General features: G+C 40.2%; 1 protein-coding gene across 1 annotated transcript in view; it reads left to right on the forward strand.

Annotated features, from left to right (window-relative positions):
* The window catches only part of CCDC102B (coiled-coil domain containing 102B), a 175,506-nt gene extending 159,598 nt beyond the window's left edge, over positions 1-15,908 (forward strand). Inside the window, exon 6 of the mRNA XM_072851316.1 lies at positions 15,828-15,908. Within this exon, the coding sequence (XP_072707417.1) occupies positions 15,828-15,908 (81 nt within the window). The remainder of the gene's footprint in view (positions 1-15,827) is intronic.
* The last annotated feature ends 337 nt before the right edge of the window (positions 15,909-16,245 follow it).

A 16,245-nucleotide genomic window follows, 5' to 3' on the forward strand; every position in this document is an offset into this window, starting at 1 on the left:
CATACTCATAGACAATCTGATGCAGTACAGACTAAACAAATGAACAATGAGGTGGACTAAAAAATAGCTGAACTGCTGGGCTAAAAGATTTGTGGTTAGTGAAATAAGGTCCAGCTGGAGGGCAGTCACTAGTGGCATACCCCAGGGGTCAACACTGGGGCTAGTACTGTTTAACTTCATTAATCACCTGGTTTATGGGACAGAGTGCTCCCTCAGCAAGTTTGCAGATGATACAAACAGGGAAGAGTCATTAATAGACCAGGTAGTTGTGCTGTCATTCAGAGGGACCTCAAAAAGATGGAGAAATGGGCTGACAGTAACCTCAAAAAGTTCAAATGGAAATGCCAAATCCTGCACTTAGGTAGGAACAATCCCTTGCACTAGGGTAGACTTGAGGCCACCTGGCTGGAAAGCAGCTTTGCAGAAAGGCAGCTGGGGGTCCTGTTGGACAACAAACTGACCATGAGTCAGCAATGCACCCTCAAGGCAATGAAAGCCAACATTAGGATGAGCGTGGCCAGCAGGTTGGAGGATGTGATCCTTTCCCTCTACTCAGCACCAGTGAGACCACATCAGGAATGCTGGGTTCAGTTTTGGGCCCCCAGTATAAGAAAGACATGGACATACTGGAGGGAGTCTACAAAGGGTCACAAAAATTATTGAGGACTTCATTGCTGTGAATCTGCCTTAAGAGATTACTCAGGCAGAGTGTATTGGCTAGTTCCAAAAGGGATTATCTGAATTGCTGGGCAACAGGTCAATAGAGCATCCTGAAAGTACTAAGCAGGAATATATCCTCAAACATTCCTGATACAATGGTTCTGGATGCTGGAGGAGTACCAGAAAAATAGACAGTAGAAACACAGCCAGCTTATGTCCTGGCACTGTCACAGAGACACTAAAATTAGACTTTTCAAAGGAGTTTGTAGATAATAGGTCAACTTGTCCTGAACCATATTGAGCATTACATACATTATGTACATAATTGGGATGTGGAAAACTTCAGGCATCTTTTCTTACCGAAAAATTCAGAACACACATATTATTATTATTTTTTTCCAATATGAAACCAAAAGTATGAATGGTATTTGGCAAATACCAATTTGTTATTCTAACACATTGGTAAGTAAATAAAACATTGTTACAAAAAATGGACAAGGAAAAAAAGGAAGAGTGCTCTACATCTTATCTAATTGTGTTTTATCTCTTGTCTTTAACTGCTTTACTCTTTGCCTGCTTTTGTCTTTGTCTGCTTTACTGCTATTTAGGGATCAGTGCTTTCCCCCTGCTGTTTGCATACTTAAGATAATTTTACTGGTCCTGAGAGCACTTGTACTATTTTATCAGACATGGTAGGTCCTAAGATAATAAACCTTCACATCAGCAGATTACCATCACCATTTGTTGCTTTTCACTTCAGCTCCCACATGATTTCAGCAGTCAAAACCTTACAAACCACAGAGCTAGAGATTAGTGCTTTGTGATATTTGAAAGCAGAGGTTCAAACTTACAGTTAGATAATTTTCTAGCTGCATGCTGTCTTTAAGAGCTTGTGAGATAGTAACTACTATCATGTCAGAGTTTGAAGCTGGGAGGAATGGGAGGGAGCAGAATAAGTAATTGTAAAGTGCACATTCACATTCTATCTCTCAGCCTTACACGTTTTAAAAGAAATGGTTTCACTGTTGCAAAGCTCGTAATCACAGCAATGCAGTCATGCATGGTGTTTGTTTCTACTCCAGCCGGTTCAAGAGATATCCGACTTTAATACTGTCAAAGATGAACAATGTTTTGGGCAATGGTCCAAGGCAGAACATGGTGTATGGCAGAACTCTCCAGGGCTTCCCAGAACTCTCATATAATTTTCATTCAATGACTATAACTAGAAGGCATAATATTGAATGATACTGCATTATAGTAAGTATTTTTTTCAGGATTTTTTTTTTTTTTGAGTGTACATGGTTTTTTCCTTATTTTGAAGAGAACTTCATTTTCAGTTTAAATATTACTGTAGTGTTTTCAGTGTGAAAAACCAGTACATAACAAAGAATCTACCTGACATGATCCTGAAGATAGCCCACTTAGTTTCAAGGCAAATTTGGATGGAGAATAGGAAGTGGATAAGGGGAGGGAGGGGAAGAAAGTTAATGTCTGCTACAGAGTTGAATACCTTTCATAACTGGAAGAAGTAAGAGGAAACTAATGAAGATGCATGTTGAGCAACTGTTAAAAGTTAAGAATTCTGAAAGGGTAAATGGAACTAAATTGCAGCTGGCAACCATGTAATTACTGGGAAAGGAAATGAACATGCTTTTTATTGGCCTGGAGATTATGTAGGTGAAAATATTACTGTAGAAAGTGAATGTTAATGTATAAAAAAGGAATGAGAAAAGAGCTTGTGCCAAGTGTACTTTCTTATCCTTTTTTCAGCTATTAAAAAAAATGCCCACAAAAAGCCTTCCATGCAAATCACACTTCTTAAAACAGAAAGGAGTGTATATTTTATTGATATCTTCTTTGCTGTAGGACTAGAAGAACTGTTCCTGTGTTAAGAAATCAGAAGGCATTTTGTAAAGAAATATTAAAGCACATTACACAAATAAGTCTTACACTATCTACTTTTAAGTCTTAAAACAGCCACTTATAGTATCTGCTTTCCCAGGCAGGCTTTAAGTTGTTTTCTTTAACAATAACTAAGTCATTTAGCTAAAAGTTCATGGGATGGCTTTTTTTTCCCTCTAATTTAATCTGACCATATGAAAAAAAAAATAAATTGATTGTATTGTGTTGATCATTATTCAATATTTCTGACATCCCTTTTTCAATTTTTACTTTTAAATATATTTAAATTTTGAGTGTTTGCAATACGAATGTCAAACACAATGATTTGCAGAAAATAATGGCAAAAACAATTTGTATTTAGCCTTAATGTACACTTAGCAATAGCAAAAGAGCTGAAGTATGCTTAGTATTCAAATATAAGGACATTTTCTGTTCTTTTATTGTAATATGCAAGGAATTACATATTTATTGGCACAATTACACGAGACTGATAAATAGTGATGGATATAGAAAAAAAACCATTTTCAAGCAAGTTGTAAAATGTGTACTTTTTTCTGCATTCTTTAACTGTAAAAGCAGATGATATGGATATTCTGGTTCATTCCAGTAGGTTCAGAGTATTCTAAAAACCAAAGCTAGAAAAGCCAGGTTACTGTCAGTTCCCTAAAAGCTGAAATTATTTATTGTGTCCATTTTGCTGGGGAGAGTGGACAGATTCTTTCTTCTATCATGGAGTTGAAAAGAATCATTTTATTCAGAAAAGTGATTTTATTTGCACATGCCATAACCTGGCATTATCAGATTATTCTAAAATATTAGAATTGAAGAAACACATTATTATGCTAAGTCAATTGAACAAAAATATGTGATTATTTGAGAATTAAGGAAAAACAATTTAAGAAAAAACAGACCATTTTAAAGGTCATCTTAATTCTTATTATGTGCCAGAACGGTGAAATTGTTATGCTATAAATGGGAATGATTATTCTTTTGGAAAACCTCACTGTTAACAAGACCTGAATTTATGAATGGGTGTTTGAAGGAGTCCTTCTTTGTTGGGTACCCACTGTGTAATGTTCATCCTCTGCCATTCTTAAAGTTCTTAAAGTGAGTTACTCACTCAAACTATTTAATCTCCAGAAATATTAATTTCAGGTTCTGATCTGTACAACTACAGTGATTCAGTTGCAAAGTGTTGTTTCTAGTTTGCAGTAGCAAAAGTTTGATCAAAATTGTCATTTTTGTCATATTCCACCCTAGGGAAAATATGAAATGTAATTGTTTAGTAAATTTCAGTGGTAGCTATTATAATACACTGTACCCAGAAATGTACTAGGGAAATTCATTCTGAGATTAATTTTGAAATTAAAGGGGGATATATTTATATGGCAAAAGACAAACCTATTCTTGTAAGGAAAATCAAAAAGCATAATTTTGCATGCGTTCCAAGGAAATAAAAATAATTGAATGAGAAATACAGAAAAACATGACTTGAGGTCTTGTGTCTCTCAAAGGAAACACAACATTTAAAGGAAAAGTTATACTGTTTGAGAGTCCATACAGTATTTTTAGAGATTGGAATCACATAGTGGATGAGTTTACACAGGGTGTAAGCAATTTCTGCCTTGTAAAGATATGAAACCTAATTCAATATCCATATGTTCACTCATGGTCTGTAACAGTCCCCTAATGCTAAATGGCAAATGTGTTTTAATTAAATCAGAAGCTGACATAAATCTATGTTACTACAATTTGGGCAGGAACCTGTAATTCCACTCAGAATATTAATTATTTTAGATGTTAATAAATATCTAAAATTGAGGTATAGCTTATACCAGTAATGATTGAAATGCTTGTAATGTTTTCCTTTCTTCATTCTGATTTGGTTTCATGTCAGAGATCCCTTCCTTCTCCGTCCGTGCTTGGAAATAAACTATGCATGATTTTTCAAACAGTACTGCATAGCGCACTGTCACGGGTGAGACAGTAAATGGCAAATCCTAGTGGATCCGGACTGACGTTTATTATTTATTATTATTAAGCAAACTTTCACCTTTTATCTTTTAAAATTAAATATTCAGGTTATTAGTTATTTGATCTAATCAGTTATTTGATCTAAACGTTTCTGATGCAAGCATTTGAGAAGTTGGTGGGGTTTTTTTATTGTCACTCTAATTTCATGTTCTATATCAAACTCATGAAACAGTATAGAATCTTTTAGAAAGGCAGATAAGATAATTAACAATATTCCTTTGAGAAGAGAACTATTTTTTTTTCCATAAGGAGTCCTGAAATCAAATAGGAACTTTGGTAGGATTGAGCTAGTAAGGGAAAGTTCAGCTCTTCTAGGAGGCATGAGGAGTCTGTAAATACCAAAGAGACAGTGCGTCTTACAAATAATTTGCATCTTGGTTTTGGGAATCCTGAGATTCCTTAATCTTCTTTAGGTTTTTGAGAATAAATATCCATGAAGGAGAAAAATCTTTCAGACATCTTGGTTTCCTTCTCTTCTCCACACGTATAGGTGGACATTTATCAGTACATAATCACATTATATTTCTTGTATTTTCTTTAACACTGCTACATTAGTCCCTTACTATTTTGCCTCTAATCTACACTCCTGAGAGATACCCATATTTGTCCTTGGGAAGTCTTCATTGATTAAAACTAAGAACAACCTTGTAATGTCTCTCTGTAGCATCATTACAGCAAATTGTGTGAGGACTTAAATAAGAAGACAATAATAATTTAAGTATCATGTGTAGCTACCTTAAAATAATTCTATCTAGCTCTTCCATTTAATTGTGGTTTGGAAAAAATCTTACTTTACGTTAATACTTACTGTGCACTTGCACTAAAAAAAGATTAGTTTTAAGCTGTAACAAAGAATTTTAAAATATTCTGCAGAGAACTGCACACACAAACTATATTAATTAAGCTCTAAATTAGTGATGCTAAACAACGAAAGCAAGGAAATGCACAGTGAAGCAGAAAATGTGCCATATGTTATTGTATACCTGGGCACAATGGGGACACTATCTTAATGGTTTTCTTAATATTCCTGTTGTACTAGATATTGGTGGACATATGGTATGCTGCCTTTTTATATGCCTGTGCATTTTCATGATTTTGTTAACTGACTTTGATAGCATTTTCTATTTGTCTGCTGTTAGGAAAAGGGCTTTAAAATGTTTTGCTCATTTATCTGGAGTTCAAAAACCATGCATTTTATTTTGCTTATTCATTTGTACCCCAATTTTTTTATTTATTCTTTTTTTAATGGAACAGTTGCATATTACTTTTATTATTAGGCTTTCCACAGTTTTAGTCTCTGTCTGGCAATAACTTGGAACACAGTTGTTCAGTCCTTCCACGTACAGAGAGGTTTTGACTCACTGTCAGTGCTGGCCGAACAGACGGCTAAAGCAACAGCAGCAGCTGCAGAGCTGACCGGGCTTTGCACAACCATGATGGGCACTCGTGCAATCGGCTGCTTCCCTGTCTGCCCCAAGGAACCTCAGCACACTCCAGTTGGAAGCAGACATGGTTCCTATTTCACCTTGCTCCCTAGTGCCCTTCCACCACGTGGCTGAGGGACACAACAGAACAACTTCTTGCCCCAGCCCTTCCTGGATGCCAGGTGTTGTCAAGGTTGGCTGGTGCAGACTACCCATGGGAAAGATTTCCTTAATTTTTTTATGGCACAAACTCCATAAATGTTCATATTTAAGTAGGCTATTGATTACTGCTGTCACATGGAATACACATGCTGAAGTCACAAAAGTGCAGAACTACTCAGGGGAATTATCACAGAATCACAGAATTATTTAGGTTGGAAAAGACCTCTAAGATCATTGAGTCCAACTGTAAACCTAGCCCTGCCAAGTCCACCACTATATCCTGTAAACAGAGAAGAGCAATTGAGTCAAACCCTTCTGGCATACGTGTAATATACTCCAGTTATACCTTGGCAAAAATTCCCTTACATAAAGCAGTGATCTCAGGGGTTCTTACAGGAGGTGTTTGAGCACTGTTATAAACCAGAGTAAAATGAAAGGAAGTTGTTGTACATTAGCTTGTCAATAGGCACTCTTTAAATTTTGTGATTCATTACAGATTGGGACTAGCCTTTTAAATAAGATTGTCTATATGCTAGTGATTGCTGGCAAGTGTGTATGCTTTTGTATGAACATTTGAAGCTTACCATTCTATGTATTCATGTACTGGTTTTAGTAGTTGCTCATTTTAAGTGTAACTGCATTAATTTGATTATGAAATAGAATCACAGAATCACAGAATCATATAGGTTAGAAGAGACCTTTAAGATCATCAAGTCCAACCGTAGAAGTCAGAATGAAACTCACTTACTGTTTTATGGATGTGAGATAGACTAACTCTACATCTAGAACCACCAGATTAGGTGTTTCTAAAATGTTTAAGTAAGAAATATTTTAAAAACACATAACTTGATTTGTCTTGAAAATGTGCTATGTCTATTCCCAGGAAACAAGATGTAATTTAAGCACATACCCATCAGTTATGGCTAATATTTTTCAGATATTTTTAGTTTATTTTCTTTAAATTTCATTTTAAAATATTTCAGTTGCTAGTTTTAAGAATTTTTTTTTTTAGTTTATGTTAATAATTTTTAGATCAGTAAAATGAATGGAATAGGAAAGAATTATGAGTGACTTTGCACTAATATATTCACACAAGTATTTTTAATAATAAGGAGTTGTTAATAGAACTTATCTAGAATTTTTAATAAGGCAAAGTTATTATTGGAAATCATTAAATTAAAGTAATTAAAAAAGAAAAAGCCATCTGTTTCAAAAAATTTCCAGTTAAATTCAGTAACGACAACTAAGTTTTGGATCAACCTAGTTTTGCATGTCCAGCAGGGTGAGAAATTTACCAGCTTATTGATTCTTACTGATATAGGGCTTGGCAATCAGTCTGTATATGGAATGATTAGTGGGCATGTTCATCAGTAGACAGGAGCATCATGGGGTCTGTGACACTGAAGGCAATCACATTGCTATGTTAGCTCAAAGGCTTTTACACTTTGGCAGCTTACTTACCCTAGAGTGATTTTGATATGTGATGCTGGGTTTTTTCTAAGAACATAATGGGCTTACCTGTTTTCTAAATAATAGACATATTAGATTAGATGTTTATGCATAATGGCATGACTGACCCATTCACACTGCCAGGAACTGGGTTACAGCTACAGAAGTAACTGGGGACCACCATGTTCCACAGTTTGTAAAAACTTTCAGGTTCCTTGACTTGTTGATCAGACATTGTTCACAAGACATTTAGGTTCCCAGAGTCAAGACTAAACCAATAGGTTTGTGAATTCCTTTCTCTGAAAACCTGTTCAAGGTATACAAAAAAGACAAGAAACACAGGAGTTGCACTGCGGCTTGTGATAGGATTTCAATGAAAGTGCAAAGATGACATGAAGAGAATTGGAGATGTATGCCCCTAAACTTAATGCACAGGAAAATTTCAATTAACCATGGATAAGATAAAAAATAGTAACATACAGAAACAGTTTAGATCTGCCAGGATTTATTCACTCAGTTGTGGTTTAACCCAGCAGGCAGCTCAACACCACACAGCCATTCGCTCACTCCCCCTCAGTGGGATGGGGGAGAGAATCGGGGGGAAAAAAAAAAAAGGTAAAACTCATGGGTTGAGATAAAGACAATTTAATAGGACAGAAAAGAAAGGGAAAAGAATAATAATGATAAAAGAATATACAAAACAAGTGAGGCACATTGCAGTTTCTCACCACCCACTGACCGATGCCCAGCCAGTTCCCGAGCAGTGAAAGCAGTCCCCGGCCAGCTTTTACCCTAGTTTATATACTGAGCATGACACCATTCAGTGTGGAATATCCCTTTGGTCAGTTGCGGTCAGCTGTGTCCCCTCTCAGCTTCTTGTGCACCCCCAGCCTATTTGCTGGTGGGGTGGGGTGAGAAGCAGGAAAAGACCTTGACCCTGTGTAAGCACTGCTCAGCAGTAACTAAAACATCAGCATGTTATCAACATTATTCTCATGCTAAATCCAAAACACAGCACTATACCAGCTACTACAAAGAAAATTAACTCTATTCCAGCTGAAACCAGGACAATATCCACCCCTTATTCTATACCATCTATGTCATGCCCAGGTCCCACACTTTCTGATACATCCCAATTAATCACCACCACCTTTCCTGTCTTTTGGTATAAACACACATATATCATTCCCTTAGTCTATGGGCCATCCCTCTAAAATGTCCATTGAGTTCATTTAGTCCATGACTTTGGGCTCCATCTGTCATAACAGTCCTTCAGGGCAGGAGAGATGGTGTGTGGTGTTGGATTGTTGCATGCTGAAGCCAGTTCTGGTTCCATCACTGCTGCACTTGTCCGGTTCTATCATTGCTGCACTTTGCTCGGTTTCATCAAAATTAATTCTTCATTAATCTGGATGATTCTTACAGTAATACCATTGATATGGCATATAACAACCATAAAAGTGATGACCTACAGTATTATATAGCAATTAACATCATACCATTCAGTTCATTGGCTATTCTCACCCAAAATCAAATCCCCTTGAAGTACACATCGGACTTGCCCATCCTTTCGCATTACCCACCAAATACACCCAGGTCCTTGAGCAAAAGCAATCCCACGGACGGGTTTTCCTTTGCCCAAGGCAGGAATAACCCACACTGTCTTCCCCAGCATCATTTTTATGTGCACTACAGGGACTTTATCTCCTTCTACAGTACATAAAAGTTTTCATTGGGCAGGGCCATCTCTATTGGTAGATCCCCTAGTGTTGGCTAACCAGGTGGCCTTTGCCAAATGTGTATCCCCATGTTTGAACATCCCAGCACCCGTTGCTCGCAGTGTAGTTTTTAACAGTCCATTGTATCGTTCAATTTTCCCAGAGGCTTGTGCATGATAGGGGGTGTGATATACCCACTGAATGCCATGCTCTTTGGCCCAGGTGTCTATGAGGTTGCTTCAGAAATGAGTCCCGTTGTCTGACTCAATTCTTTCTGGGGTGCCATGTCGCCATAAGACTTGCTTTTCAAGGGCCAGGATAGTGTTCCGGGCAGTGGCATGGGGCACGGGGTATGTTTCCAGCCATCTGGTGGTTGCTTCCACCATTGTAAGCACATAGCGCTTGCCTTGGTGGGTTTGTGGGAGGGTGATATAATCGATCTGCCAGGCCTCCCCATATTTATATTTCAGCCATTGTCCTCCATACCACAGAGGCTTTAACCACTTGGCTTGCTTGATTGCAGCACATGTTTCACATTCATGGATAACCTGTGCAACAGTGTCCATGGTCAAGTCCACCCATCGATCACGAGCCCATCTATATGTTGCATCTCTTCCTTGATGGCCTGAGGTGTCATGGGCCCACCAAGCTATAAATAATTCACCCTCATGTTGCCAGTCCAGATCCACCTGAGCCACTTCAATCTCAGCAGCCTGATCCACCTGCTGGTTGTTTTGATATTCTTCAGTGGCCTGACTCTTGGGTATGTGAGCATCAATGCGACATACTTTTACAACCAAGTTCTCTACATGGACAGCAATATCTTGCCACAGTGCAGCAGCCCAGATGGGTTTGCCTCTGTGCTGCCAGTTGCTCTGCTTCTATTGCTGTAAGCACCCCACAGGGCATTTGCCACCATCCATGAATCAGTATAGAGATAGAGCACTGGCCACTTTTCTTGTTCAGCAATGTCTAAGGCCAACTGGATGGCCTTCACTTCTGTACATTGGCTTGATTCCCCTTCTCCTTCAGCAGTTTCTGAGACTTGTTGTATAGGACTCCATACAGCAGCTTTCCATCTCCGATGCTTTCCTACAATACAACAAGACCCATCAGTGAACAGGGCATATTGCTTTGCATTTTCTAATAGTTTATTATACAGTGTGGTCTCTTCAGCATGCATCACCTCCTCCTCTGGCAATATTCAGAAATCTCTGCCTTCTGGACAGTCCATGATGACTTCCAAGATTCCTGGGCGATAGGGGTCTCCTATCCGAGCCCGTTGTCTGATCAGTGAAACCCACTTACTCCACGTAGCATCAGTTGCATGATGTGTAGAGGGGACCCTCCCTTTGAACATCCAGCCCAGCACCAGCAGCCAGGGTGCCAGGAGGAGCTGAGCTTCAGTACCAACCACTTCCAAAGCAGCTTGAACCCCTTCATATGCTGCCGATATCTCTTTTTCAGTTGGAGTAGAGTGGGCCTCGGATCCTCTGTATCCCCAACTCCAAAACCCTAAGGGTCGACCTCGAGTCTCCCCTGGTGCTTTCTGCCAGAGGCTCCAGGTAGGGCCATTCTCCCTGGCTGCAGTGTAGAGCACATTTTTTACATCTTGCCCTGCCCGGACTGGCTCAAGGGCTACTGCATGAACTATCTCCCATTTAATTTGTTCAAAGGCCTGTCATTGCTCAGGGCCCCATTTGAAATCGTTCTTCTTCCGGGTCACTTGATAGAGAGGGGTTATGATCAGACTGTCATTTGGAATATGCATTCTCCAAAAACCCACAATGCCTAAGAAAGCTTGTGTTTCCTTTTTGCTAGTTGGTGGAGACATGGCTGTTATTTTGTTCATCACAACCATTGGGATCTGATGATGTCCATCTTGCCATTTGATACCTAAAAATGGATCTCCTGTGCAGGTCCCTTGACCTTACTTTGTTTTATGGCAAAACCAGCTTTCAGAAGGATTTGGACTATTTTCTTCCCTTTCTCAAAAACTTCTTCTGCTGTATTGCCACACACAATGATGTCATCAATGTATTGCAGATGTTCTGGAGCTTCACCCTGTTCCAGTGCCATGTGGATCAGTCAATGGCAAATGGTAGGGCTGTGTTTCCACCCCTGGAGCAGTCAATTCCAAGTGTACTGAACATCCCTCCAAGTGAAAGCAAACTGTGGCCTGCACTCTGCTGCCAAAGGGATTGAGAAGAACACATTACTGACATCAGTTGTGGCATACCACTTGGATGCCTTATACTTCAGTTCGTATTGAAGTTCCAGCATGTCCAGTATGGCAGCACTCAGCGTTGGCATGACTTCATTCAGGCCTTGATAGTCTACTGTTAGTCTCCACTCTCTGTTAGACTTTCACACTGGCCATATGGGACTGGTAAAGGGTGAGCAACTCTTGCTGATCACTCCTTGGCTCTCCAGTTGATGAATCAGCTTATAGATGGGAATCAGGGAGTCTTGGTGCGATATGGCTGCCAGTGCACCATTGTGGTAGCGATTGGCACCTGTTGTTCTTCAGCCGTCAGCAACCCCACAACAGAAGGCTCCTCTGAGAGACTGGGCAAGGTGGACAGCTGTTTAATTTCCTCCATCTCCAAGGCAGCTATACCAAAAGCCCACCAGTACCCTTTTGGGTCCTTGAAATACCCTCTCCTCAGGTAGTCTATGCCAAGGATGCACAGAGCCTCTGGACCGGTCCCAATGGGGTGCTTTTGCCACTCATTCCCAGCTAGGCTCACTTCAGCCTCCAATACAGTTAGCTGTTGGGATCCCCCTGTCACTCCACAAATACAGATGGGTTCTGCCCCTATATAGCTTGATGGCATTAGGGCACACGGTGCACTGGTGTCTACTAGAGCCTTATACTCCTGTGGGTCTGATGTGCCAGGCCATCGAATCCACACAGTCCAGTAAACCTGGTTGTCCCTTTCCTCCACCTGGTTGGAGGCAGGGCCCCTCTAGCCCTGGTCATAGTATTCATTACCCACTTCTTGTAAATACAAGTCAGAAGTCCCTTTATTAAGATCAGGAGTAAGATTAGCCCTTCTACTCTGTCTGGGAAACTGTCCAGTGGAAAGTGGAGCAGCAATTTTCCTGGAAGTACCCCCTTGTGTGATTGTTTTTCCTTGCAACTCACGTACCTGTGCCTCTAGAGTCGACGTAGATTTTCCATCCCACTTCCTCATGTCCTCTCCAAGATCACACAGGTAAAGCCACAGGGTGTCCCATCGTTTGTACCCACTACATCCTCTTGAGCAGAGGAACACTGACTCCTGATAGCTGAGATACTGGTCCATACAGGTGGGAAGTAGGACCTATCTTCTTCAAGTCCTGGACCTTCTGGGACAGTTTCTCCACAGCCAAGATGCAGGCTCATAAGAAGAGAGACTTTCTTCATATTACCAGAGTTGACCAGCCAATTCATCCACCATTTGTCCTTCTCCATCTTTCCAGGTCATTACTGCCAATGAGTTAGCATATGACACTGGTGCACTCCGTATCAATTTCCACCACATGGATCCTGTTCACTTGACTTCATCTGGATCTTTGGATAACTGGTCATTGTCCAGGTCTTTATAAATCACCTCCAGCATGGCTAATTCCCTCAGGCACTGGATACCTCTTTCCATGGTGGTCCACTTGCCTGGGTGACATATAACACCTTCCTTGAAGGGGTATCTTTCTTCACACCTGACAGGAGTCACCTCCAGAGGTCGAGGACTTGTGTCCCTTTTCCAATCGCTTTGTCAATGCCTCCTTCCCTAGAAAGGAATCCCAGCTGCTTGGCTTCCCTACCCTCTAATTCCAGGCTACTGGCCCCATTATCCCAGCATCGGAGCAGCCAGGTGACAATGTGCTCGCCTGGACAATGGCTGAAATCTTTTCGCATATCCATTGCAGGGATAGGGATCGGGTGGTTACCACCTCATTTATGAGTTCTGCCTCTTCCTCCTCCTCTTCTCGTGATGGCCCTGCTTCGGAGCAGTCTGCCTCATCCACTTCTTCCCTTAGTAGGGGAAGAGTTTCTTCCCTTTCTAAACAAGCTGACTTTCACTTCCAACATTTCTTCTTGTGTATAGGGGTGACTGATACTGGCACAGGTTGGTTCTCTGGTTCAGCTGCAGTGCCTGTTGCGGGAGTTGGAGTAGCCGCAGTGCCTGCTGCCGGGGTTGGAGTAGCCACAGTGCCTGTCGCTTTGTTGTCAGTTCCAGACACCTTCTCTTCCCCTTGAGGGTACTGAATAGTGTTGAACAGGGCTTGGTAGGCATGGGTCAGGCCCCAGCACCTTGCAGTGATTTGTGTCTCTCTGGAATTGCCAGGGTGACAGCATACTTTTTCCAAATACTTTACTGTTTTTTCAGGATTCTGCACTTGTTCAGGGATGAAGTTCCAAAACATTGGAGGTGCCCACCGTCCTAGTTACTTACCCATACTATCCCACACACCCTGCCCCCATAATTAATCAGCCTCAGGGCAGATCTCTGGGTGGTATTCTTGAACAGTTGCTTAAGCTTAAACAAGACCTGAAACACATTCAGGAGATATAGCAATAGGAACATGCTAGTTTGAACTTCTCAAGGATATTAAAAATTCTCAAGAGCTATCGTATCTAGCCTGGAGGAGAAGGGGAAGGGGAAGGAGCAGGGGAAAGTGTCCCCCCTTGTCATGCCCATAAATTGGCCCTCCGAAGAGAAAAGGTAAAGATTGTAATTATTAATAGTTTCTGAGAGATGGTTCCCAAAGTACGGCGATGACAGCAATGCTGAGTACAAATACCAGATTAGTCTCACGACTGGTAATTTTATCATATCATACGCCAGTGTTGCACATTACAGCAAAATGATAACCTTAATCCAGCCCCCAGAGATGATAAACAGCACAACAGGGAACATATACAGCAAGTGTTACATAACACAACTCTGAGAACAAGCACAGCAACTCTGAGGGCAAATAAATCAACTTTGCAACTAGCAACTATTAACCTAATAATGAACACTTAGAACAAATTTCTTTTAACACTCTCTGGTCAGATCTGTCATTATTTCAACCCTTCGAGCCCCACGTGGGGTGCCAAAAAGCGCTGTTGTGGTTTAACCAGGCAGACAACTAAACACCACACAGCCATTCGCTCACTCCCCCTCAGTGGGATGGGGGAGAGAATCAGGAAAAAAAAAAAAAAAGGTAAAACTCATGGGTTGAGATGAAGACAATTTAACAGGACAGAAAAGAAAGGGAAAATAATAATAAAGATAAAAGAATATACAAAACAAGCAATTCACAGTGCAATTGCTCACCACCCACTGACCTATGCCAGCCAGTTCCTGAGTAGTGGACCCCCCGGCCAGCCTTTACCCTAGGTTATATACTGAGCATGACGCCATATGGTATGGGATATCCCTTTGGTCAGTTGGGGTCAGCTGTCCCAGCTGTGTCCCCTCCCAGCTTCTTGTGCACCCCCAGCCTACTCGCTGGTGGGGTGGGGTGAGAAGCAGGAAAAGGCCTTGACTCTGTGTAAGCACTGCTCATCAGTAACTAAAACATCAGCATGTTATCAACATTATTGTCATCCTAAATCCAAAACAGCACTATACTAGCTACTAGACAGACAATTAACTCTATCCCAGCTGAAACTAGGAGACACTCTTATATGCACTCTTCTTGGGTCAGTTTGTAGTGTAGCTACTTTAGGAAGTGCTTGATCTCATAAATCTTCATAAACATGTGTTGTTCTGGGCAGAGCTACTGAGTGCCTGTTCACTGTGCTCTGAATTCTGAGAGCATAATAGCCTGTTTCTGGTGCCCAACTTGAGCGGTTATTCTTGTTCTGCTGCACATTGTTATTGAAAATGTGATTTATCAAACCAAGATTTATAAAAATTAATCTATTTTTTTAGGATGATTATGTTTTAATGATAATCCTTATGGTGATTATGTTTTTGTAAATAATCTCTCCCTAATGCCATTAATGTAATATGAAAACATTATGGTGGACTAGTGGCTAGAATTCTGTTAAATTAGAGGTTTGAGATATCTTTGAACTTTTTCACTCTTCTCCACTTTCCCTTCTTCCAATAAAGACTCATGAGTTATACGTAAGTACTTTAAATGTATCTTGAATAGCAATAGTACCGCAGTTCAGAACTGTCAATCAATAAATAATGTCTCCTAGTCATCAAAATTGAAGCAAGCAAGTGTAACCTGCTTCTCACTGTGAAAGACAATTCTAAGTAATTGCTTTGAAACCTGATACTTTTTTCTTCTTTATTGAGGAATCAATTGGAAAAGTATCCAATGTGTACTGTAAAGTTAACAATACTGAAAGATTGTCTCATTTAAATTCTACTGTCTCCTACTGAAACATTTTTCTTAGAAGAAATTTGATCTGCAATTGTTTTAAACTTAAACTGGCTGTTCTGATTAGTGTTGTGGTCACACTTTTTTAAAAATTTCATTTCAGAGTAAAAAGACAGAAGAAAGTGAACTCAGGATTTGGGACCAGACAAAGTTCCTTGTATGTTGCTGGAGATTCTACCAAGACAGTGAGTGAAGTTGTGGGAGGTCATTGAAGAGCCCTGCAGCAACAAGGCTAACAGTAAAGAGGAGGGACAAAGAACTTACACTCTTCATAAAGACTTACAGGGATATTTCACTGAAAATGTGCATGTCAGACATATATAGGAACACTGCGTGCATTGTTTCTATGTATTCCAGATTTTTCCATAAGAAACAAGGAAAATATGCTCGTGTCAGTGTGTACCAACTTACAATTTTTGTTGGCAGTTTTCTGTCCTTCCTTTAGGGCTGTCTTAATTGCTTTCTTCTAAAGCAAAAGGTGGAGTTTAATTAACATGGCCCATAGTTTATCTTTGGGAAAAAAATACTTT

The sequence above is a fragment of the Ciconia boyciana genome, chromosome 2, assembly GCF_034638445.1.
Source record: "Ciconia boyciana chromosome 2, ASM3463844v1, whole genome shotgun sequence".
NCBI lineage: Eukaryota > Metazoa > Chordata > Aves > Ciconiiformes > Ciconiidae > Ciconia > Ciconia boyciana.